The following is a 26,059-nucleotide window of genomic DNA, read 5'->3' on the forward strand; positions in this document are numbered from 1 at the left end:
TTATTTTTATTTTCATAATGAGTAGTTTAAAGCAAAAACTTTTAATCACTGTTGCTGTTGTAAGTTCTGTATTACTGGTCAGACAACTTAGACAAAGGCAGTGCAGTAGAAAATTAAAAAAGAAAAACCGTAAAACTTGGCAAGAGAAATTGTTGCAACGAAGAAACGCAGGCAGAGGTGTTTTAAACATGCTCCACAATGAATTACGCATTGAGGATCCAGAAGCTGTGAAGTGTGAAGTGTGTGTGAAGCCATTCCACACGATAACGCATGCGTACTTGAGAAATTGAACGAAAAATTGTATGAAAATAGAGCATGTTCTAAATATCTTGAACAATTTGGATATCGCATACAATTTTCCGTTTGATATTACACAATATTTCTAGGCTCAAAAATTCTGCAACTTCTTGTGCAATTTATTGTGTAATGTAAAACGGCTTTTATAGTTCCGTACCCGCAACGCCGTACCGTAACGTTTGGAATGAAACCCTACTTGTTGCGCGTGAACATTTATAGTTCGAGTTAACGTTGCGTTAGAACGGTTACGGTACGTATAGGAAATGCCCAAATCTTATTTCTTACGGTAAATCGTGCTAATTACTGTAAATAAACGAAACGAACGTCAGGATAAACTCAACTGTTTGAATTATCCGAGTACCATCGAAGACAAGCGCGTTAGCGCGATTTACCGTAAGGAATAAGATTTGGACATTTCCTACGTACCGTAACCGTTCTAACGCAAGGTAAACGGGAACTATAAAGCTGAATTTATAGTTCCGTACCCGCAACGCCGTACCGTAACGTTTGGAATGAAACCCTACTTGTTGCGCGTGAACATTTATAGTTCGCGTTAACCTTGTAGTAGGGGAGCTAGCACGAAATCCACTCAACGAGAATGATCAAAATTTTAACTGATGGTGTTCCATTTTGCCCTATCAGAGTATGCTAAAATCGATCGTCTGCCGCCTCAGGTCATACGACTTAAGGCGCTGCGGGTACTTCTTGTGCTACCAATTCTGAAAGGTTGTTTTTCGAGAAAATAAGTTATACACCAAATGAAAACGTTGATAATAGCTCTTAAAAAAATATTTAAAAAAATCGCGCACATTTGATAACTCCGTAAAAAACAATTCTTAGTCGGTTTTTCACGAACTTTCTACGGATATAACTAGGTTACCGTTGGAAGAATGAAGCTGATTTTTTTTACAGACTAATGATAGGTACAGCCAATGACTATGAGAGTGTTTCTTTTTTAAATTTTTTCTCTAATTATAAGATATCTTATAATGTTAAGATAATAAGATAATCTTGTAATTAGAGAAAAAATTTAAAAACGAAACACCGTTAAGTCATTAGTAGTACCTATCATCAGTCTGTAAAAAAAATCAGCTTCATTCGTTCAACCATAACCTAGTTATATTCGTAGAAAGTTCGTGAAAAACCGACTAAGAATTGTTTTTTTACGGAGTTATCAAATGTGCGCGATTTTTTTAAATATTTTTTTAAGAGCTATTATCAACGTTTTCATTTGGTGTATAACTTATTTTCTCGAAAAACAACCTTTCAGAATTGGTACCACAAGAAGTACCCGCAGCGCCTTAAGTCGTATGACCTGAGGCGGCAGACGATCGATTTTAGCATACTCTGATAGGGCAAAATGGAACACCATCAGTTAAAATTTTGATCATTCTCGTTCAGTGGATTTCGTGTTAGCTCCCCTACTATTGCGTTAGAACGGTTACGGTACGTAGGAAATGCCCAAATCGTATTTCTTACGGTAAATCGTGCTAACGCGTTTGTCGTCGGCAGTACTCGGATAATTCAAACAGTTGAGTTTATCCTGACGTTCGTTTCGTTTATTTACAATAATTATTGACACTTTGTTGGTTATTATTATTTTGAAATGCACGTTACTCTTACTGACAGATGACATACAATGACAGATCTCGTTTCGCACTAATGCGCCAGCTCATCTCTTACCACTACGGTAACTATAAATCGTATAATTTTCGTTAACGTAAGATTTTACGGTTCCGTTCTTACGTTCTTACGGCTACGGAACTATAAATCCGGCTTAAGTTTTTGTGGTCCTGTACGTGTATTGTACCTGTTAACGGTAATTTCTATTTGTCAGCCACTTCCAAGCAAATTCAAGTCCACGGCTTAGTAGTCACTGTTATGGAGGTGGTTAGAAGGCCTATTTGTGTAATATATTTATGGGGCATTTACAAAAATTGGAGCTGTAGATCCCGGTATATATACCGTAGCGTTCGAAAATGTGATAGGTAATTATTTTAGAGTGTTCTTTTATTACCATATGTACCGATCACATTAACGGAATGGATCACTAATTGGAGTGTATTCATCTGGTTGGTCCACGCGCGCCACTAAAAAAAGGTGCAAGAGTTGTAACCTCACTTTGCAATCTTTTTGGCTTTCCTTCAATAATTATCAAGAGGACTTCCGTTGTGTACATTTTTTGTTATATTCGAAACCTTAGATCTTACGAAACACTTTCATGGTAGTAAGTATATGCTAATGTAGCCTTGTAGGTATATGATGTTTATCTCAGAGTAAGAAATAAAGATAGAGATTCCTTGATGCTTATCAAAACGCGCCATAATGTCGTCGTGTTTGTAAATATTGCAGGAAGCGAACTTGTCACATTTCGCGAGACCATTTTTTAATTAATATTAATAATAGATATATTAGAAAGGATCTAAATGGATTTTTAAATATTTATAAAGGTGGTGAAAAACAAACTATTATAAGTTGAAATTAAACGGCCTAATAAGAAAATTTAAGATAATTAGTGTGTCACGACAGCAACGCTGTAGCGATTTGACAGATGAAACTATCTGTTTATTTCTAAAAATCGTAATTTTCGGCATTTTTAGTTCATTTTATAGATTGAAACTTATTCCATTGTGTTTAATAATTTATCAGCACCCTTTGACATGGGGAAGGGTGTTCTGTTTGTGGAACTAGTGCAGTTACTAAAGTTTACCTTTTCTCCTCTCAACTTAAGTATGTAACCGTGGGTTATGTTCTATCAAAACCATTGAGCTCTCAATGATCAATACAAACGTTTGTGTTATAGCGTATGTGTCCTCTATCTTTGTTTCCTACTCTATATGTTTATAAATTTATGCGCTACATTTACACAAAAGCATTGTTCTATAAACAGGCATGCACCAAAGTTACCGCATCTAATCAGTCATCATCAAATGTTTACCGACATTTACCATCGTGGATCTACCGCTCCAGTTTTCGTAAATGCCCGCTGTCGGTACCCATATTACAGTGACTCTATAAAGACAGTGTGGCCATATGCTCATTTCCGCCATTTTTCCCAAATTTATTATTGAGCTTATGGGAGAATCACACATTTTGAGTGTAGGAATGTTGCGATTTACGCAAATCCTTCTTTGAGAATTTTTTTTCGGGTGGTTTTTAGGGGTATTAGCAGATCAAATTACCGAATGGCTTGGGTTGTTCAATAAATAGGATTTGACATGTGTGTTCATGGTCTTTGTCTTGTAACCGGCTGAAGTGTAAAGTACGGCTTGTCTTGAAATATTTTGTTATACCTTAACTGTGTGCTTTTGCTTTTTTGAATCAGGTGAGGTATTTCCTTTATTCAGTTAATCTATAAATGTGTATAACTTGAATGTAGATTGTAACTCTTTACTTATGTACTTACTGGATTCAATCACTTGTACCTCTTAATGTGTAACCTTTGTTGGTATTGGCAGTCATGTTTCATTGTCGGTAGGGCTGTATCTGTGCTGTACATACTTGCATGTGTACATATTTGCGTATTGTGCTTTTTAGTCACTCTTGATTATTTCATTGCATTTCATTATATTTGCTTATTTGGGACTGGAGTAATCAAGAGGGAAGTGTGCTTGTTTAGAGGGGATCGAGTTATTCAAGTTTATACGGGCCTTGATGAACCTAACACTAACATTTTCACTCGTTCCGAACCAAACAACTTTAGCCCATGTCTACAGGGCCTGGGTAATCCTCCCGCCCGGCGAGGTATATTTAACACTTCTTAGTTTTGCCTGATGTATGTGTTGTAATACCTGGAGAATGTCTCGATTCCATTTTGGTTACTCATAGCGTGTTTGTAGTATTTACCCCGGTTTCGAGAGGGCTCAAAAGTGCTGTACATTAGAGGTTTATTATAAGACTACTCCGAATTAGGTTTTCCTGCAGTTTTCCTAATTCGTAAGGTAAATGCCGGAGTAGTATAGAACCACCTAATACCCTCTGCAGGGGCGCCGCTCAAAACCATTATGCGGGTCACTCTGTAATCGTATTGGTATTAGATTCAATATAAACTTAATCAGCTATTTATTTTTACTTTTGGTGTTCCTTATCCATAAAACACCCTCAGTGCCTGCTGAGAACCCAGTTATTACACAACGTAGGTGTCCTGCATGACGATCACGATCTTAGTGCACTCGGAGTGGCCCCCGAGTGACAGATTCTCGCGGGAAACTTAAGGCTGGACAGTACACCTTTACCGTTTCGCCCGAAAACGCTTGATTTCGTTCCACGATATCTGCATTCTGAGGGAAGATGGAAAAGGGGTCGAATATTCCAGTGAAAGGTGAATGCTTTAGCTAGACAATAACGCCGGGGTTTATTAAAATGTTTTGAAATAATATTTTTTTCTGGGGGTAACGTGGAGGGCTGTTGGGTTGCCATATTTTGAAATAGAAAAAAGGAAACAAATATTCCTGGCGTTATTGTCTAGGTTTTAGTATTACAAACTTATCGCAATTTTTGAAATGTTTCCAACTTCGTGTATAGATAAGTTATCTTGGAAAAACAACTTAAAAGTTTACCTCGTGAGCGCGAAAATTAAGTGTTGAGGATAGGCAGCCCACAATACATCAAGTCCTCTGCCAATATTTCTCCGGAGACATTAATTATAAATGGTCAATAAGCTACTGCCGATAGGTAAGAGAGGTTAGAAAACTGTTCATTGTTATGTAGGTCATTTGCATAAACTAGTATCTACTCATTCTTATAAATCTCTAATTGTTCTTTCCTCAATAAATAAATAATGAATGCGTTATAAATTATATTGGAAGTCATTATATTTACAACAGTTTCGGTGGGAAAAAGTGCAAAAGTTACAATGCCAGAGAGATAAATGGTATGCATTTTTTATGACCTTGTGTATTTCGCCCTAAAGGTGTCAAAATTAATATTTTTCAATCAATTTCGATGGTAAATAATGCCACCTTCGTTCGAAATAAATATAACTTTGGATATAGGTAATAATTACACCGTTTACAAGTTTAGTTTGGATAGAAAAAGTGTTTTTTTAGCGTATTTTCCTCAATGTGAAAAATCGCTATTGGCTGCACTTTGTGGTTCGTTCGTCCGTCCGTCCGTCACACGTACTCCTTTTACACCACTGCACCGATTTGGGCGATATAGGACTCATTTTAAATGGTTTGGTCCAAGGATTCCGTGCATACCGATAATTTTTTGGTTTTGCGCATGCGCAAAGCCAACTTTCTTATCTATGAAGACATTTAAATGAAATGTTATACATAGGCATTTGGAATAAAGACAAATCTAAGACTAGGTGCAAAATTTGGTTTTGCGCATGCGCAATTTCAAATTTTTTATTTGTTAAGACCTTTAAATGAAATTTTACATGTACGCACTTCGAATAAAAGTAAAACTAATGCAGTATCAAAAAATTTGTTTTGCGCATGCGCAATCTCAAATTTTGTATTAGAAAGCGGAAGCGAATAGTGATTAAAACATCGTAGAACGCTTGGAAAATATTCACTTCAATCAAATTTGATAGATGATATGGAAATAAGTAAAACATATACCTACATGAAAACAAAAAAAATAAAAGTTTATTAAAAAAAAAAAAAGTAATATATGGATTGGTAATCGCGTATACCATTGCGTTTAATTACTTCGTAAAATCCGAGGAAAAATCACTTATGTTACCCAATGCTGTGCTTCTAATATCATGACCTCGACTTTTACGCGAATCGATCAATTCCGGCAAAAGCGCCAACTCGTAAAACGCTGTTAATTTCGGCACCATTTTTGCCCAGAAAGTGTCGTCTTTGACTATTTCTTGATCAAATGTTTGTTGCGGTGTCCAAACAACGAAGTAACATATTTTCTTCTGACATATTTGCATTTGTCCTTGGATTTGGTACATATAGTCGTGGTTTTCTTTGAGGTGCAGGTCTCCATTTGATAATGTTAAACATTTGATGGTACCATTTTTTGTAGCTTCCTCTGGCGTTGAGAAACGTGCATTGTATGGACACTTGACTTCAAGTAGTGCTTCATCACTTACTAAACCATCTGGTGATGCCGCAAGGAAAGAATTGTTTTCGTCAATAAAAAGGCCGCATGGAGATACTTTTAAACCAGTGATCAGTTCAAAATCTTGAATTGCTCGCTGCTCATTTTCATTTCCATACTGAGTAGCGGTATTTCCCCAATCCCCCTGGTACAAAAGAGCCTTGACAATATTGGCTGTGGACGTTGTTGGTCTCAGTTTTGCGACTTTACCAAAGTTGGATGCCGTTAACCGTTTTAATCTCATTACCTTCCATAAGGGGTTGTTTGATTGGCCTATAGTCAGACGCTGAATGTCAATAGGAATTTCTTTTTTCAATTCTGTTAAAAATTCTTGTTTTTTAACTATATATATCCCCTCATCCATGTCTTCCATACTTGCTTGAGGTCCATAATCTTGGTCCTTGTCACCGTTGCAAAATAGCCTTCTGGGTTTCACGATTTTATTTTGTGAACGCTTCTTTACATTTTGATAACGTTGTATCTTCCGTTCCACAAACAGTTTGGTATATTTTCCAGGACTGGATGAAGTTAACTTTTTTTGCAACTGACAATGAAAAAGTCCATGCGTATTGAAGGATCCCGTTGCAGCTTCACAACGTGCTTGGTACGAACCTCGCTGGGAATAATTTATTCGTTTTCCTGCCACAAACTTGGCAATTACCGAATTGAAAGATTCTACGATGTTAGTATCAACGTCTTCAATCAAGCTAGGAGCATTAACAGCGACCCTGTTAACTGCATTTTGCATGTCTTCAAAAATAAGGCTATTTTTGATTGTATCGTACATATTGACTTCGTTTTCTTTTGGACCATTGCAAAAATAAGCAGCACAACTTGAGTGGTCGCCAAATATGTGTTTTGGGCCATTCAGAATATCGTTCTTTAGAAAAGCAATTTTTTCATTTGAGTCTCCGTCAGTGGATTTTCGATATTCGATAGCCTTCGTTACAGCATACCGAAATCTTAATAAATTATTCAACAACAATTGTTTGATTTTCAAAGCGACTTTCGGTTTTTTAGACATCTCTTTTATTTTTGCACAATAATTTCTTAAAATGTGGTTACGGCATTCGATTTTTTGAATTACGTATTGCGGTCCATAAGGGGCTAAATCTTTTAACCTTCTCATCATGCTGCTATCACCATCGGCTATAACTTTTCCATATATCAAACCGTGCATATCAATTGAACATTTAAAACCATCAGCAATAATTCCTGATTCCATGGCTGTAGAAGATGCGGACCAGTTTTTATAGCAGGTGTGTGGTATTTCACGTTTAGTGTTTTCTTGGCGAACACATACTGAACAAAATTTATTTTTTACGCCAAAGTATATTATTTTTTTAGTTCTCCATCCAATAATACATGCAACACCGGACAGGGCATTGTAATTATTTTTATAAGAACGTTTTGACCAAGCGCCATCAACCAAAACAGTTATAACTGGAACTCCGTTTTTATCCAATTCTCCTTTTTCTCTGGCCATGTGTGCCTCTTCCTGACCTGCAGCGATCATTTCTTCCCAAGCTACATTCGAAAACCCCGTGTAAATCTTATGTTGGTATTTCAAAAACGTTTTGTTTGATATACAAGGGATATTCAGTGTTGCACTTAGTTCGTCTAAGCATGCATGACTTCCGCCAATTGATATCACACCTGACGAATACAAAATTGATTAATCAGTGTAAAGAAGGTAATAACCATTTAGATAATTATGTACATATTTCAAAGGGCATTATTTAACACAAACAGAAGGCTAAATCTTTCTTCTTGGACACCAGGGCAATATCCATTGTTATATGAAATATTTCCACCTTATAGAAGCGCAAAAAAGTAGTGATTTTATGGCATCGACATTGCTAAGATATAGAAAAGCAACATACAATGCACTAATCACAAAGCACAAAATCGATGCAAAAACAATATTAATGTTTTGCAAATAATGCGCGTTTACTTTACGGTTTTCCATTTATAGCGCATTTTCCAACGAAGTTGTGTGCGCTATTGCAGCCACTTTCTCAATACGTCCGTGCGAGGCCTTAACTACTCCTACAGTTTTGAATATATTTAGTTCGTTCTTTTTTAATTCGGTAGATTATAGCTCTGGCATCTGAGCCAAGAAAAACTTGACGATTAATGTGCTCATGTACAGACTGCGTAATATCAGTTTTTTTATTTATTAATATATTCTGTTAAAATTTTTACCACAGAATATACTTCTACTGAACCATATCGCATGTAGTAAAAATCAGATATGCGCGCAACCTCTCTTATTTATGGAGATATTTCTTTAAAATTTTAACCAAAGATGCTTTTAGTAAAAGCAAACATATCGCATATTGTAAAAATAAAATGCGCGAATGCGTAGATTTCCCAGTGTAACTATCTTATTTATTCAGATATTGCTTTGAAATTTTAACCACAGATGGTTTTAATAAAGAAAAACATAGCGAGTACTGATAAATGCATGGAAAATGCGCTAAAATACGCGCCTTCGGGCGAAAACCTTTTTACTTGTTTCACATTCCCTTTGAAATATGTACCTACTAATCATATATTTGATTAGTGGGTAACTATGGCACATGTATGTTTTAAATTTACCTGACACTGCAGCCGAGGTAACATCCAATTCGTTGCTCTCGGGGTTCTCAGTGTATATTACGTCCTCTGCATTACACATTCTACACTTGGTCGTTATAACACTCACAAATCCTATCCGTCGCTCTTTGATAATATCTACATCTCGCAAACTACAGTTAAAGCCCTTATGGTTTATAGATTGGAGTTGTTCAAAAAAATATTTAATATCTACTATTCTCCGTCCAGTGATAGTAGACTTTTTTACCTCGCGAATGTCATCACTAACATTGTATTCTAATTCTACTAACAACTCTTCTAAGTCATCTGAGTTGTTATCAGTATCCTGTGTGCACATTTCTATATCATCACAATTCACTTGAGTATCAGGACTACTACCCCTAACAAAGTTGTCATTACTTTTCTCTGAATCATCAGAACTATAGTTATCAAATACGAATTCGGATGCCGCTGAAAAGCTATTTTTCATTTTTTCTATTTGGACTTGACGCATTTTTTTCATTGTTACGCTTTTACGTTTCGTTGATTTTGATGGATGTCGTCCGTATTTTCTTCCCATTTTTACCAAATCCACACAAATTAGATAATAGATGATTCGAAAAGTATTTTGCTTCGTTGTCTGTACTTAGGGATGTCAATGGACACGAAATACTGAAGAGTGCAACACGGAATCACAATGTGATAATACCAGTAAAACAAAATAACAATCCAGTAGCGTTAGTAACAATACAGAGAAAAAAAAATTTAATTACTAATCAGTCCCCTTTGCAGTCTGACTCGATTTGGAAACACTATTGCTACTTTATGAATCCACAAAACAATATTCAAAGTTCTATTAGCAATTCAAAAAATAACCCGAATGGCAAAGTGAAACGAAAGACTTCTATTCCACGCTAAAATAGATAGGTAATGTAAGAATAATGATCCATACGAAACCGCTTTCTTTTTAGATGGAGCGTAGCTGTGTAATATTACCATTGAATAAAATTCGATGATATTGTGTCTTTATCATTTGAGGAGCAGACTTGCAAAACGCGTTTTGTCCAAAATTGTAAATTTTCAGGAATGACAAAAAACTACTACGTACAATACGAGTTACTTACGGACTTGCGTTTGGTATTAAAAAATCTATTAAAAATAGCATGAGAAATTACTAAATTTGCAGACTGGAAAAAGCCAAAGTGGCTTTACTATTTCAAAAAAACTGTTGGACAAAATGCTATTTGCAGGTCACTAGTTGACAAACAGCATTTTGATTGTCCATCCAACAGATCACTGGGTATAATAAATTTGGAAATGAAACAAACATATTGTCGATAACGTTTACTTGTATTATTTACAAACTTTAAATGAAATTAACCTCTTCCATGTCGTTACATTCACATTCTTCATTTGCTTCTATTTCCCCATCTTCACGTTGTTCTTCAAAAATTGGAACTAACCATGCCAGTTCTGGATCATTGTTCCACTTTTCTCCAGATAATGATTCTAATAATTTTTTTAAACTGTCTATTTTTTTTTCTTTATCTGATGTCCCAAAGGTAGCCATGGCACGACTACCTGGTCGAATCGTGTGCGTGGTTTTAGTAAAGATTGGAATTTGTTTGTATCAGTGCGATAGAGTACTTCACTTTTCACTAAAATATTGTTGGCGGAAACATTCTTTTTAATAAAAAATCTTCGGCAAGAACTTATGCCATTCACTTTTTTGAGCCACTGCAGCATATTTTTTACATCAAGCAGATTCCAATCAGACCCAAGTTTTCGTACCTCGCCCACTTTAGTGTACAATTCCCAATATGCGTCTGGAGTTTTTATGAGACTGTGGGACCTTAATATTTTTTCGATGCGTCCAAAGATTCGATCGGCAGGAAGATAAGAGTGACCTCTGATCGGAAATATAATTTCTATTTCCTTTATTTTTTCGCCTGACGTATGGAGCCAAAACATCAAAGCATGTATGACGTGACTATTTTTGTTTTGCCCCCCACAGCCGTCGGCAAAAAAACGGATCTTCGTCGCATCTTCAGGAAATTCAGTTCTTTTTAAAAAATCAATAATGGCAGATGATGTCTCAGTAGCCCCCCTTCCTGCTTGGTGTTCCATCCACGTGTAAAATATTGGTTCTTGACAATTGAGTTTGGTAACGCAAAAAAAATATATTGACAGCTGTTGAGCGTAAAATGCCTCTTGAATAGGTACTTTTGGCAATACCTGAACTTGCTGTAAGTCGAAGCAGTACGAAACTGTATTAGGCACTTCAGTTTTCATTAACTTATGGAATTGTGTGGCACGAAATTTGTGTACTTTCAGTTCAGTGGATATTTTCTGCTTTTCAGAAGAGCTTTGAGACATACTTATTTTGGTTTGTGTTCTTACACAATAGCTACAAACATCAGTAGCAGGACTGCCGAATCCAATATTGAAATATTTACTGAACACCCGACTGAAGTACTTGTAATTCACTTTTAAACCTTCTGGTGAGTTTTTGTTATATAACTGCCAAAGAATAGAAATGTTGTACTCCGAAGATATGTAGATCCGTCGAGACTTCTGTCTTCCATAGTGGCTCTCTTTTCCTTGTAATTGACTAATGAACGACTTTACAGCATCCAATTTGTCTACAAACTTAAAAGCTCGTCTATCGCCTCCTCTTTTTTCTTTTATAAATAATTTCCTCCCCAGCCTGGAGTTTCTTGCAAATTGTGTTTAGTCTCCTTTGACAAACGTTGTATACAGCCATTACAAACTTTTGACAAATTTGTACTTTTTGTCGACTGATATATAGGTACCTGTAAAAATTCGAATATAACACACCTACTAAGTGAAAAAAGCAGTAAAAGATCAACAAAAGCTCGAGAACTTTAATATTCTTTCCAACATAAAAAATGGTTGCACCAAATTGTTGATGAAACACGACGTATGTAAGACTCAAAACATGGAGTCTTTTATCAAAAACGACGTATGTACTTTTATACTTACATGATATTTTGCAGACAAGGAGTGCGGTTTTCCATCAGATTTGCGAGCTCTTTTTCGTTTAGGGATATCCAACTCAATGTTACTGGCTAATATTCCATCTTGAATAACTTTATTGGGATTTTTGTAAAAAACTTCCCGAAGTTTAAGTATATCATCTCGCCCTACTTGCCCACACTGCAGTTTTGGATTATTCTTATGATTACAAACTATATTAAATTGTTGTAAATCAGGATCATGGTTTGAATATCTGACTTGCTTCTTTCTCTCCCTGGATGTTAAATTTGCTTGTCGTTTCCGGCTACCACGGTCACAATCACCAACAATATGCTCCCCATCTGCAGATTCCATTGTAATTGAAACGTTGCGAAAAAGATGCAAACTAAACACACAATACTGCAAAATAAACCGAAACGACACTAAGAGCAGTAACCTAACTGTTAGGTTATAAAAACAGCGTGTTTACGGCTGGACTGAATGCGTTTTGTTCGTCTCACGGACAAAATGCTATTTGTTTGTCTAATGTCGATGGACTAAATGCATTTTGCATGTCCAAGTGAATTTCACAACACATTTCAAGTGGGACATAATGCGATTTGGACATCCAATATTATATGAAACGATAGAGATTCAAGTGTATATTGCAACGCCACCTTCAGTTGAAAAATTTAAAATTTGGACAAACTGCGTTTTGCAAGTCTGCTCCTCATTTATAATTGGCAACCTCAAAGGAATCAGCAATCTGGTGATAAGTTTACACTTATCGCGCATACGGGCCCGATTCGGCCGCACGCGCTGCTCGTTTTATACAGATAGAAAATGTGTATTATAATAGGCAACTTTACATACTCCGTTCTGACGTGAAAATCATGTACTGTCTAGCCTTAAGCGAGAATATTCAAATAAGCAGCCATGTTAGTTTCCCAGTAAACAAGAAAATGTTATCACAATATTATAGAAACATCACATAATTAAATGCAACATTTCAAATCAATTAGATGTGAGCTTTTAGGGAGGTTACCATAACGTTCTAAACCCTTACCGAAAGGTTGAAGAATTCAATGTTACAAACGAAATGAATAAGCAATGTTTAAGCAATGTTTCTGAGAGGTTACTAACTGTTTAGGTAACATTCAAAAAGTAACGTGAAATCAATGTTGCACATATAACTTTTCTGCAATAAGTACAGAAATCATATTCCTGAAATATGTAATTGACGACTTCAATACATTCTCTCAAAAAAAAACTTGCATAAACATTACATTTAAACATTTTGGGAATATTTTCTGCAAGGTATATAAATAATGTACCAAATGCATTAAAAATATATTGTATGAAATAAAAAGAAATGAACCTTAAAATTATGAAATAGTACATATTTACAATGCCAAATTATTTTGTTTCGCGCAGATGCCTTGTTTTCGCATGTTGAAACCATACTTGCACATAACTTTGGTAATCCGCGTCCGTCAGGGCAAAAGTGGCTCTTACTGCTTCTGTAACCAAAAATAAAAAAGTAAGTAAAAGGCCAATTGGACAAAGAATGAAATTGTGAAAGTTTAACTTTTGTCAATAAGAATTGTAAGATGTGGAAAACATAGCAGAGGAGGAACCTATAACATCAGCATCTGAAGGATTTGTTGGTTTTTGAAAAATTTTGAAAAAATCAGATTTCTCTCTGGCGTTAAAATATGACCTATTAACTGTCATCTAGGTACTTAATGCAATATAATAAAACATTGTTAAAAATTAAAAAATAAATGTATTTTTACCTCTAATTGCCATTATTAATTTCAAATCCGCAACCTTAAAGTTTCCTTTCTGCCCTGTCCAACTGCAAAATTGTCCTACTATATTTGAAAATATTTTTTTCAAACAATTTGTCACACAATATTTTGCGTTCGAACCGCCTACATACTTCAAGATAGTGATCTGGAAAAACAAGAATTACAAATGATAGGTACACATATGTATACTCAGGTATAATTTACATTTTATTCAAAGTAAACTGCATCATAACCAAAATAAACTGAATTTTTTGTTTAAAAATTAAAAATATTTACCAGTTTTTGGAAAATCTTATCATCTTCCAGTTTTGCCTCTAAATCTGTTACTTCTTGTAAAGATTTACATGGTAAATCAGTAAAGAGGTTGGGTTCGATGCGATCGAGTTGTACGTTTACTTCTAAACGTCGTTCAATATGCCGTAATCGAATGGACATTACATCCAACGTTGCTTTTATTTCACGCATTTCAGTTAGCAATGCGTGTTCAAAATCACTTATTTTTTGCTTATCGGTGCCTAAAACAATACATTAAAAATAAAAATATTTTCTTTATTTTCCACCACGGTGATATACCGTGCTTTCCACCAAAAAATATAGGTGGAGAACTTTATGGTCTTATACATTAAGGTGCTGACTTTTGTCTTATAAACATCAAGTGGTAATGACAATACTATTATGACCTGTAACACGCCATGGACTAATAATGTTGCCCCTTAATCATTTTTTTAAATTAATGGCCAAATTTATAATTAATCATTCAATAGTAGGAAATCTATACCTGTAGTGGTGGGTGGTGTTACGTCATAAAGAATGGGTATGTCCTCTACTGCGGTATACTCAATCACTGTAGCCTCCTCCTCATGTGCAGTGCTTTGGACAGTACTTGCTTCTGAAGGGCCATCAGAGTACTCACTATCATGAGCAGTATGTAGTTGACTGCCAGTTGCTTCGTTCTCTAAAACATAATTTACAATAACACCATAAAGTTTAATTAGTGAAGTGAAAAACACTATTGTGTCACTAGTTGCTACAGCGTAAATAAGCAGTAAATAAACACAGTGTGTATTATGTAACGGGTTGTTTGTTTTTGGGGCTTAATTCCCTTAAAGGGTTGTAATTCTTTATTGGGACTTGGAACTTAAATTTTGCGTTCTTTTGTCAGATTTAGTGGGATGCAACAATTACTATTATATTTATTACCATCGACTAGCTCAGATACACTACAATCCCTCTTGCTTTCCGGGATGCTTACTGCAAACCTCTCCCGGATTCGTCGTACGAACTCCTTTAAACTCCTTCTAGGTGGGTATATTTACTTGTTCAAAAAAAAACCAACAAACACTAGGCAAAATTAACCAGTATATTGACTGACAATTAAAATACGAATTGGTCACCGAATAGGCTTTTCCTTTCCAGGATTTCTTACAAAAAAACCACTCTATTTGCTAGAAATACCTCCTAGTGAGATATAATAAAAAAAAATAGGTGGCCACCCTACCGTTGAAACTCTTATTATAAAGCAAAAAATCCACCTATTAATGAAATATACACATACCTAATCCTACGTAAATCTACAGACATGAACTTAATAACGAACTTATAACTAACCTTGACCAATCCTGCAGTTGGAATCAGCGAATTGGTTGACCTCTTAACTCGCGTTATCTTCTGGGCCCGTCGCGTCGTTTGGTTACGATGAAATACAATGCGTTGCCTATTGTCGGTGTGATCATGGGCAAGTAAATAGTGGTTACCCCGGTGGTCCGGGGAAAAGTCGACACTTATTGCTTATGCTCGAAACGATTTCCAGTGAGCACCTTTACCGCACTAAAATCACCGATTCTCACCGTATCGACCGCCCTTTACTAATCACTTCTTAACCAATTTATTTATACCTCGACCCGTACCAAAACCCTTTGCCGGACGCGGAACTTAACAATTTAATTGAGGTACAGGGTAGCGCCTTCGCGATGTGCCACTTTCTGACATTCACCAAATAGTTCCCGGCGTCTGTACTTCACCGGAAAAATTAAGCAAAACCTATATTATCGGCGGCGTGGTGACTTCCACGATCGCCGCGATAATTCTCCTCTTTACTTTCAAACTATCCCCCTGTGATTTTCCTTTTGACACGCCCGAATTTTACCACGCGCCCCAAAATCTCCAATTAACTTTGAATTCCTTGAGGCCGAATCGCCCTGATTGGTTCAAATTAAATTACAATTCTCCGTCCGCTTTACCACAAAAAAAAATTCCCTTTTCCAGGAATCGCCGTTGTTAGCGATCGATACGGTTCGATTCGAATTATATATGGGACATAGTATAAATGAGCCCTGTTAGTTTCGGTAATAAATAGCAACCAAAAATTGGAGGATTAATTAAGCGACAAAGGACCTCTTGACGCCCCCAATAGCAAAGTCTAATACATACCCGCCTAGATCTGACACTTTATATTTCTGGTTCAGGTCGATTTACTCAGAAATGCTGACACGGAGTTGTTTATGTTGTCTTATTGGTTTTAACGTAACTGTCCCATGACCGGTGGACACACGTGTGATGTTATTGCCGGACCCTTTTTTTTTCGAATTCCGTAAAATCTATATTCTAACCTACGCTAAAGTATCTACTATATTGACTAAACAAAAGAAAACAATTTAACCTATCTAATCTACCTAATGAATATACACGGGGCGTTACAATTAATGGAAAATTTTGCAGAAAATAATACCCCCGTCAAAATTCAGCTAATAACAACACTTGCTTTTTCAAAAACACACCAATGTCATGCAAAATCAGTCAATTGACTTATTTCTTGATCGACAAAGCGATATTTAAATTTTTCTGATTTGGTCAACTTAGGACAATATATATTGTCAAAGAATGAAAAATTAAATTACTTACCACTATCTAGGTCAGTTGGTAGTGGTGGTGGAGATGACAGGCTGTTGTCAATATATTTACTATTGGGTTTTCTTTTCCGGGGTCCAAGGTCCACCTCCGATTCCGAGGAATAATTGGCGGTTTTGGATTCTTGGTACAGTGCTTCTTTGTAGCTGTGATAGTTGCCAAATATCTTCACATTATCAAAAATTACCCAATCAGCACCTGACTCCATTCGTGTCATGATGGCGCCTTTCGTTCAATTTTTGTTGGCGGCCAAACTACAAATGCCTTCTCGTTTTTTCTTTGCAACCATTTTGTGGGCGCAGCAGATACGAATTCCTTGCCTTGCGAAAAAAAACCCAAAACGCAATACGGTAACTACAAAAGAATAACCTGTATAAATATTTATAAAAAAGTAAAAATTACCTGTATGAATTTTCTCTACAAAAATTTAGATATCTACCTACATATACATACTTAGATAGATATGAAATAAAATTTAAAATTCTACATTTGAAATAATAATAATACTACGCAAGTCTTACATTAACAAAACTAAATATTCCTGTAAACCTATTCCTTATTATGAATAATGGACATTAATATATTGTCAAAATTTAGTAATTTTGTCCTAATATTGTTGATATGGGCGATTTGTAATGTATGAGAAACTGTTTGTACAATACCGCAATTAAACAAAGTTGAAGAACATGGCTTTGAATAATATTCTTGTAAATGATCACATTTTTTAAAAATAATGAACCCTTCACTTGTTTCAATTTTCTTATGAATCCTGACAATTTTCACTATTGATCCATCCGTAAGGTTACAGAAGCACAGATTGTCTGCGGTTCCCAAGAACATATTTCCATATTTAAAACATTGATACGATTCTACCAGCTCATTGTTAAGAAGAGGTTCGTAATGTACGTCCAATTTCTTATAAAATTCTATTTCAGGAGACTTATTATGTGTTGTTAAATACGATCGTTTTTCCAGAGTCCTGTTTATAAATTGTTCAAGTGGGCGATTGCAAGTTTGTAACATTCTTTTTATCTCCGACATGTGGTTTTCAAATTTGAAGGCACTAAAGTTGTCCAAACTGCCAAATTTTAAAACATCGTCTGACAAATGAATGAGATTGTGGACATTGTGAGTAACATATTCGTTACCATACAGCATTCCATAATTCTCAACAAAATAATGCATAAGTTGCTTTGCATAATCATTATATTTTGTACATAAAGTTGGCGATGTTAAAATACGTATTGCACAATGGAGCGTCATAAAATGGGTGTACTGGTCATCATGTATCCTATCTTTTAAAACAATAGGGCCTGTGTAAAGTAAAAACTGCCTTAGTTGGGAAGCTTTCCATCTGTCCAATTCGTCCATAGTTCGTGGCCTTCGGGCAAAGTCCTTTGGATGTATATAATTTCTTAAGTTAAGCAATGTCGAATTAATGATTTCATAATCATCCCGATTAACCCTAATCGCTATATTGCCTTTAATCCAGAATGATAACAAACGTTTTACAACACCTAAACAAACTAAGTGCATGTAATCAAGCGGAAACTGACGAATTATGTTAATGTTTAATTTTTCCAATGGGGTTTTTCCAGTGTGAAAATCTTCATAAATATTAGCTCTGAAATTGGCATCTGTTCTCAAAGTAGCAGACCGTTCTGGGAATGTCATTCGGTTTTTAAAGAAAGTTCCTTCAGTAGTACATTTTGTGCAACTGGAGTATGCATTATGATTTTTAATACATAAAATAAAGCTTTTTGCAGGAGCATCACATATAAATTTTGAAAACATAAATGGCACAATTCTGTTTTTAAATTCGACGCCTGATTTTTCTAGAGCCATGCCCTCTTCCACAAATTGTTTTAAAAACTCTCCAGCATTAGGTTTTTTATGGCCATGATATACCCCAATTGCCAATGGTTCAGCTGCTTCTACATTAGAGACATTTATGTATCCAAGAATAGGCCAAAACTGCGAATTGGAACTTTTTGTTAGGGGTAAACCATCAACATTTATATCGCATTTAATTATATTAACCTTCTCCATATTAAATTTATTTAAAATATAAATTATACCATTTTTAATTCCAAAGTAACAACCACCTTCAAAGGTGGTAATATTTTTTTGTTGTGTAGTTTTCATCAACGTTCTACAATCATTGGGTAGATTTCGCACTTCATTTAAATCAGTGATTTTCTTCAAAATACCTAAGAGATCTGTAACATGTGACTGAGGAGTATGAGATTTCACAACCCATTCACACAGTTTATTCCGAAAATTAAAATTAGAGTTTATAGAAGAATCATTAAATAAAATTGTCTCTTCACTATTTATGGAAATCGAATGTCTCACAGAAACGTCACTAGTAGAGCTAGAACCGAGGCTAGAACTAGAACTGTCACCATCATCGACAATTAAAGTAGGAGACGAATGACCTGAACTAGATGGTACATGAGGTATTGCTGAAGTCGAGGCTGAAGTACTTGGTAATGACGAATCAGTTGGTTTCGACCTTATTTGAGAAGTTTTCTTAATGCATCGTTTTAGGTAATTAAGAGTCATTTTTGAATATGGCTTCCTTCTTGGAATTGGAACTCTCTAAATAAAATTCAAACTAGTTAATCAGCGCCAGATTGGACTAGGAACATAGTTGTTTTGTTGGGACTGCATCGGTTAAATGTAGGCTGCAGCATTATAATTTGTATGTTGTATGCGGTATTGCCACACGATTTGGTGGTGATAGAACGTAAACATCATACAACAAAACGTGCAAGTAGAGCACTGTCCGATCAAAAATGAGTTCTGGACCACCATTTGCTATTCTTACAGGGGAACTTCTGTGCCGTGCAACGAACTCTTTTTGTTGTCTCGAATTTTTTTCATCAAATAAAAGCTGTGCTGAATCCACAACTAATTTATGATCGCATTTTCTGCATAGTTGTGTTGTATGATGTTTAAGAACAATTTATAATACGAGTTTATAACGACAAAATCAGGACATATTAAAAATTTAAAAAAATGTTTTACCCTCTTTCAACATACAAATTATAATGCCGCGCACCCTTTACAGTCGTTATTGTATTTCTAAATTTTGAGTTATAGTTAGACTCAAAATCGGGCAATGCTATTAAACAAAACTTGAGCGAGATTGTTAATGTAGTTATTTGCTTCCGAATAGTTCAATTGTTATTATTATTATATTCTACATAGGTAGTTGCATTTCCCAGTAGGTCTTTTGTGGTTCAATCTGATCATAAACTTAATTACCTACTGCAATCTAAAACAGATTATGTATCACAAGAATTTCTAACCTATAAAAAATTATTCCAGAATTTGATAAAAATCTACATCTAGGTATCTAATTTTGTAGGCAGTACCTTGTGCAGTTGTACTGTACATTTCATTTGTACGCATAAACGCAAATTTTTGTAGAGTAGAACATTTTAATATTACTTAAAACTTACCTCATCCGCCATTATTGCTTTTGCAGCTCAAATATTTAGTACACAAATGTACACTACACTACACACTAATCAATGTGGTTTTATCCGTTTTATTTATCGTTTGTTATTGAATAAAGATGTAAGGATATCCAGAAAACAGAATTTCACGCAAAATGCAGAGCACAGACCATCCAATCCCACATAGCACACCAACATATCTATAACATATAATAAAGATTTTGTTCAAATCTATGAAATATTGGTAGAATATTTAACATTTGCCTCGAAACCTTTTCAAAACATTTAGGAAACATCTAGATGTCCCACTTCTAATATTTTCTACACATTTACTAAAATATTTTTTAAATATTTGTAAAACATGTATAAATGCTATCATAATATTGGCATACTTTCTGATAATGTTGTTATAATGTTTGTAATACATTTATATCATATTGTTCCAAATATTTCTTAATATTCCATAAACATTTAAACCTGCATTTTGATTTTGATGACCTACTTACATATTATTAGAGCTTTCAGTACAATTTGTACCTTTGTAAATATTAACAAATTTCTTATTTACAAAGGTACAAATTTAACCAAAGGCTGAAACAAAATTTAAATAGCTTACTATAATTTAAAAAGGGTGCACCTGTGGTTTTCTACGAGTACATACATTACTCAAAAGATTTCAATAAAATGGATTTTATTTTGTAAGTATTTAAAACAAAAATAAAGTATAAAATTATTTTTGTTTCCTAAATTTTGCTTGTGCCAGCCACTGCCTGATTTCTGGTAGTATGTCGCTTTCTGTTGCGTCATGCGTTTTTTGATTCTTCCGAATTGATGCTGTAAAACATAGGTAAAGAGAAATATGAGTTAAAAATGCATTGCTATAACTTACCTAATAACAAATGATACAGTTTCAAAGATTTAAATTTTAATTTTCCTTTTGCTCCGTCAAAACTATACAGTTTTGCCACATCATTTGTTAACATTAAATATAATATTCTTCGTGTTATATCTTTTGCCGTTTCTCCTCCTACCAATGAAAACTTCAGAGCCTTAAAAATAATTATTATCCATTATATCTGAAAATTACAAAAATAAAATTTATAATCATGGAAACATACGCACTGGAATGATGTGAAGTTTCACTAGTTTCACTCTGTGCTGTATAGGGTTCTAATACATTATCACTTTCTGTATAGAAATCCTCTGGGACATTCTCTGTTACTTTATTGTTATCTAAAATGTGAAACAATGAAATACAAACTCGGAAGTTTAAAGCACAATATTACCTGCTGTATTTTGTTTGCACTCTTTCGGATCTAAAAATCAATCAAGTTAATAATTTTTAGATAGGGGAATGTGTATACATACTAGATCCTTTAAATGTTGGAAATGTTATATTAGTATTTAATTCTTCGTCATCTGTATTAATGTTCATAAACTCACTAAATTTTGTATTAGGTTTACGTATTCTCTGTCCTTTTCCATCCATGCCATCAAGCATTGTCTTTGTTTTTTGGCTGAAAATTTTCTTCCCATTTCTAGCTGCTTCACATTGTGTTTGGGCATATGTAAAATCATCTAAAAATTAAATGTAGATTAACAAAATTTTGTGATTGGGAACCAAAACTAATACAAACCATATTTTGCTAACATATTGACATCATACACCTTCCAATCCTCTTTTGGAGAAGTGCCACTTTTAATAATTTCATAAAGTCTAAAACCTTTGACAGGTGGAAAATGGCATATGGTGTTGTCATCATCGAACACCCAATGTTCCGGTACTACTTCAATTGTTTTGTCAAAATGGAAAAACACTACACACCACTGCATGTTGCCAACCAGAAGTTAATACTATAATATACATAATAAATAATACTAAATGTAGCAAAAAGATGTAAGTATTAATAAAACTGACAAGTTAGTAATTTTCCTTGTGAATTTTTACATCCAATATCTTACAAATGTAACAAAGCAGTTGCAATATATTCATTATCATTATATGGTAATATCATTACCTTACAACGGATATCACTGATATTATACATTTTTAGATTACTAAAATGGTTTATATTGATACACCACACACCCACTAATTCCGATGAACAAGGTCTATTAAACCAAGGTCGAATTTTTGTGAAAGATTGGCCAATGGCACAAATGGCATTTCCAAGAGTAACAAAATTACAAATTTTAATTAAATTTTTATCATTTAACAAAGCATAACAATCCCTTAAATTTAATTTAAACGTGTAACCTTTAAGTTTTGCAATCATAAATTGTGGTGAGCAACAATGTCTTAACAGAGGACCCTTTGAATGCTCATTTAAAAACTGGGGATACTCCATAAAAAATTGAGGATAGATCATCTTGCAAGATATTCGTTCAGACACACGCTTAACTATTTGCTGAATAGGTTTATCTTGTTTCCTTACTAACTTTTTAAGTATCTGCATATAATTTTCGAAATCAAAAGCTGAAAAATTATGTACAGGCCCAAATCTTTCAGCATCATCTACTAAATGAAGAAGATTATGAACATTAAATGATATAAAATCAGGGCCATATATTCTTCCGCTGTCCTTAACAAAGGCATCCAAAAGAGCTTTTGCATATACCAACATATCTGTAGATGTACCATAATCCTCACTATTCAATATTCGCATTGCAATATACAGATTTAAAAAATTATAATAATAATCAGGTTTGAGAAATTTCTTAAATACAACAGGTCCTGTATATAATAATAACAATCTAAACTCTACAGCTTTAAAACGTGCACAATGTTGTAAAGATCTAGCTTTTCTATTAGAAAATTCACATACAATAAAATTATTACAATCTTTAAGATTTTTCGATATTTCACCTTGCTGAGTTGCAGAAAGTTTGTGTAAAAAAGTTCCTTGAATCCAACCAAAATTTTTATGACATAGTAACCTCTTCATTACACCTAAACATACTAAGTGCATGTAGTCAAGAGGCACATCTTTGATTAAGTCAAATTTTGGTAAACTTGTGAACAAAGTCGTACCCTGATGATGATTATATTGAGAGCAATTCCTAAATTCATAATCACTCCGTAAATTCCGCTTAGCTGTCCATGGAAAACACATTACATTGTTAATTCTTTCAGCAGTTTGATAGCATTTGGTGCAGCCAGTTTCTGCAGTATGTCCTTTGACATTCAAAACATATGATTTAGCAGGGGCATCACAAACCAGCATTTTGATTCGAAAAGGATAATTGTTCCCAGAAAGAAAAATACCTTTATTTTATAAATTCACTGCTTCATCAATAAAGTCTTTCAAGAACTCGTTGGCTGAAGAAGGTTTTGAATATCCATGAAAAACAGCCACCATTACAACATAATTTTTAATATGTAATAAGGAATCTATTTTAATTAATATTGGCCATAATGAACTGTTTGAACTAGATGTTAATGGTAATCCATCAATGTTAACTATTATTTCAATTAGCGGTGTGTTAACTGGTATAGTATATTTTAATTGCAATAACAAATTATTTAAAGTGTCCGAGATGCCAAAATAATAGAAACTTCCATTATCTAATGTCTTCACCAATACTTTTCTTGGTGTGTTCAATAGGGTGCGGGGATCTCTTGGTAGATTTTTAAATGCATTTATATCATTTTCTGATTTAAGAATTTCTAGGAGTTTTCTAAATGTAGAATGAGGTACATTTTCTTCTGTGCTCCACACCCTCAATTTTTCATCTAAAGTTTGCATTTCATTTATTGAATCATTCACCGAAAACTCAGTCTCATTTACTTCCATAATATCCTCAAATGCATTATCATCGAGAGAAGATTCTAGAATATTAAATAATAAATCTGTGATACTACTGAATCTGACTAACTACACTAGTTACTTGGCATGTGTAATCTAAGATATAAAACAACTTACCATCGAAACTATCGATATTACTGACTAATTCATTACGGCCTGCATCTTCGGTAGGAACTTCGATACAAACGATATCATCGTCATGATGTGGGGTTGAAATCTTCAATGGTTTATTCTTATGGGGCTCAGTAGCAACACAAATATTGTTACGACTAGCTGCGGATTGTTTGATTTCAAGCATTGCTGCATTTACCTGTTTATGCAAGATTCGGTTTGTTTGCCTTTTTGATCGATTTGCTCTCGGATTTGGCATCCTGAAGACTATTTACGACAAAATCAGTTTCATTCCTATCCGCTGATATAGGTAAATAGCTAAGATTTTTACGAATTCGATGTCCGTATCGTAAGATTAATGACATTTTGTGGGTTGTAGAAAAACACAAGGAAAACAAACTATTTTGGTTATGTTGATGGTTATTGTAAGCAATTTAATGAATAACCTTTATACAAAGAAGAGTAAATAAACCGATACAACGAAATATCGAAGGATCCTCAGTATTACAATCACTTTTAACGACAATTTATTTTAATCTTACAAAATACATTTTATAGTTAACAAAAATGCATCAAATTCATGTCTTGGGCTTTGAGATAATGCTCTTGGTTTTTTTCCCAACGATCTTGGTGCATAAATAACGATTTTGACATGTTTTGATCAAAATCCATGTGGTCCATAAAAATAGATCAAATTCATGTTTAGATCATTGAGATAATGCTCTTGATCTTTTTCCCAACGCTCTTGGTGCAAAAATAACGATTTTGACATGTTTTGATCAAAATCCACGTTTTCGCCAAAAATTTATCAAATTCATGTCTTGGGCATTGAGATAATGCGCTTAGTCTTTTTCCCAACGCTCTTGGTGCATAAATAACGATTTTGACATGTTTTGATCAAAATCCACGTGGTCGCCAAAAATGCATCAAATTCATGTCTTGGGCATTGAAATAATGCGCCTAGTCTTTTCCCAACGATCTTGGTGCATAAATAACGATTTTGACATGTTTTGATCAAAATCCATGTGGTCCATAAAAATAGATCAAATTCATGTTTAGATCATTGAGATAATGCTCTTGATCTTTTTCCCAACGCTCTTGGTGCAAAAATAACGATTTTGACATGTTTTGATCAAAATCCACGTTTTCGCCAAAAATGCATCAAATTCATGTCTTGGGCATTGAGATAATGCGCCTAGTCTTTTTCCCAATGATCTTGGTGCATAAATAACGATTTTGACATGTTTTGATCAAAATCCACGTGGTCGCCAAAAATGCATCAAATTCATGTCTTGGGCATTGAGATAATGCGCCTAGTCTTTTTCCCAACGATTTTGGTGCATAAATAACGATTTTGACATGTTTTGATCAAAATCCACGTGGTCGCCAAAAATGCATCAAATTCATGTCTTGGGCATTGAGATAATGCGCGTAGTCTTTTTCCCAACGATCTTGGTGCATAATTAACGATTTTGACATATTTTGATCAAAATCCATGTGGCTTCAGAAAAATAATTTAACATTTTTGAATCACACACATGCGGTTATCAAACGTGCACGTTATCAACTCTTTCAGCATCAAGATAATGCGTTTGAAAGCTTTTACAACTCTAAATTCATGTGTAAAGAATAATTTTGGGTACATTTTGCTCTAAAAATTTTGACCGAGACCACAGAGAAGAGTTATATTGAATTGTTACACATCTAAGAGTCATAGGGAATAATCTAGCGAAAGTCCGAACTCGATACATGACCTAGGGAATGAAATATGTGAATTTTTATTATATTGAGTTCGCAGTTTTTCCTGTTCCCGATTCACTCGAAGTCGTATAACTTTTGTTCCTGTTGAACCAGCTTCCTGAAAATCAATAGCGTCCGTTCTTAATGTCCAACGTATCCGTATACCAAATTTCAACACAATCGGCCACTTTTAAAAAGAGTTAGAGCGCACACGGACGGACGGACGGACGACAATACAAAACTATAAAGGATCTGAGGATCCTTAATAATAGTGAATCTTAAGACATACCTTGCGATTTATAATTCTTGG

General features: G+C 34.6%; 3 protein-coding genes across 3 annotated transcripts; all 3 read right to left on the reverse strand.

The window, feature by feature from the left end:
• Positions 1-13,326: 13,326 nt before the first annotated feature.
• Positions 13,327-16,877, reverse strand: LOC116165243. Its single transcript, XM_031479512.1, has 5 exons — positions 16,623-16,877; positions 14,500-14,676; positions 13,998-14,236; positions 13,707-13,866; positions 13,327-13,430 (listed from the first exon to the last, which is right to left on the reverse strand). Exons 1-5 carry the CDS (start codon positions 16,843-16,845, stop codon positions 13,327-13,329), a joined length of 903 nt encoding a protein of 300 aa, XP_031335372.1. The 5' UTR covers positions 16,846-16,877.
• Positions 16,878-20,820: 3,943 nt separating this feature from the next.
• Positions 20,821-21,969, reverse strand: LOC116176495. Its single transcript, XM_031495102.1, has 6 exons — positions 21,730-21,969; positions 21,461-21,670; positions 21,379-21,408; positions 21,215-21,325; positions 20,982-21,168; positions 20,821-20,926 (listed from the first exon to the last, which is right to left on the reverse strand). Exons 1-5 carry the CDS (start codon positions 21,923-21,925, stop codon positions 21,143-21,145), a joined length of 573 nt encoding a protein of 190 aa, XP_031350962.1. The 5' UTR covers positions 21,926-21,969; the 3' UTR covers positions 20,821-20,926; positions 20,982-21,142.
• Positions 21,970-23,364: 1,395 nt separating this feature from the next.
• LOC116165249 lies at positions 23,365-24,518 on the reverse strand. The gene is made up of 2 exons (XM_031479524.1): positions 24,016-24,518; positions 23,365-23,921 (listed from the first exon to the last, which is right to left on the reverse strand). Exons 1-2 carry the CDS (start codon positions 24,266-24,268, stop codon positions 23,365-23,367), a joined length of 810 nt encoding a protein of 269 aa, XP_031335384.1. The 5' UTR covers positions 24,269-24,518.
• Positions 24,519-26,059: the final 1,541 nt, after the last annotated feature.

The sequence above is a fragment of the Photinus pyralis genome, unplaced genomic scaffold (genome assembly GCF_008802855.1).
Source record: "Photinus pyralis isolate 1611_PpyrPB1 unplaced genomic scaffold, Ppyr1.3 Ppyr1.4_LG1, whole genome shotgun sequence".
Lineage (NCBI taxonomy): Eukaryota > Metazoa > Arthropoda > Insecta > Coleoptera > Lampyridae > Photinus > Photinus pyralis.

Bases quoted from the DNA above. Each gene is read 5' to 3' on its own strand.
- LOC116165249 (XM_031479524.1), bottom strand. From the start codon at position 24,268: ATGCCAAATCCGAGAGCAAATCGATCAAAAAGGCAAACAAACCGAATC. The intron at 23,922-24,015 runs GTAAGTTGTTTT...TTAATATTCTAG, and splicing joins TAATATCGATAGTTTCGATG to AATCTTCTCTCGATGATAAT.
- LOC116176495 (XM_031495102.1), bottom strand. From the start codon at position 21,925: ATGCAGTGGTGTGTAGTGTTTTTCCATTTTGACAAAACAATTGAAGTA. The intron at 21,671-21,729 runs GTTTGTATTAGT...TTTAATTTTTAG, and splicing joins CAATATGTTAGCAAAATATG to ATGATTTTACATATGCCCAA. The intron at 21,326-21,378 runs GTAATATTGTGC...TTCACATTTTAG, and splicing joins GTGCAAACAAAATACAGCAG to ATAACAATAAAGTAACAGAG.
- LOC116165243 (XM_031479512.1), bottom strand. From the start codon at position 16,845: ATGACACGAATGGAGTCAGGTGCTGATTGGGTAATTTTTGATAATGTG. The intron at 14,677-16,622 runs GTAAGTAATTTA...ATTATGTTTTAG, and splicing joins ACCAACTGACCTAGATAGTG to AGAACGAAGCAACTGGCAGT. The intron at 13,431-13,706 runs GTAAAAATACAT...TTTTGGTTACAG, and splicing joins ATTAATAATGGCAATTAGAG to AAGCAGTAAGAGCCACTTTT.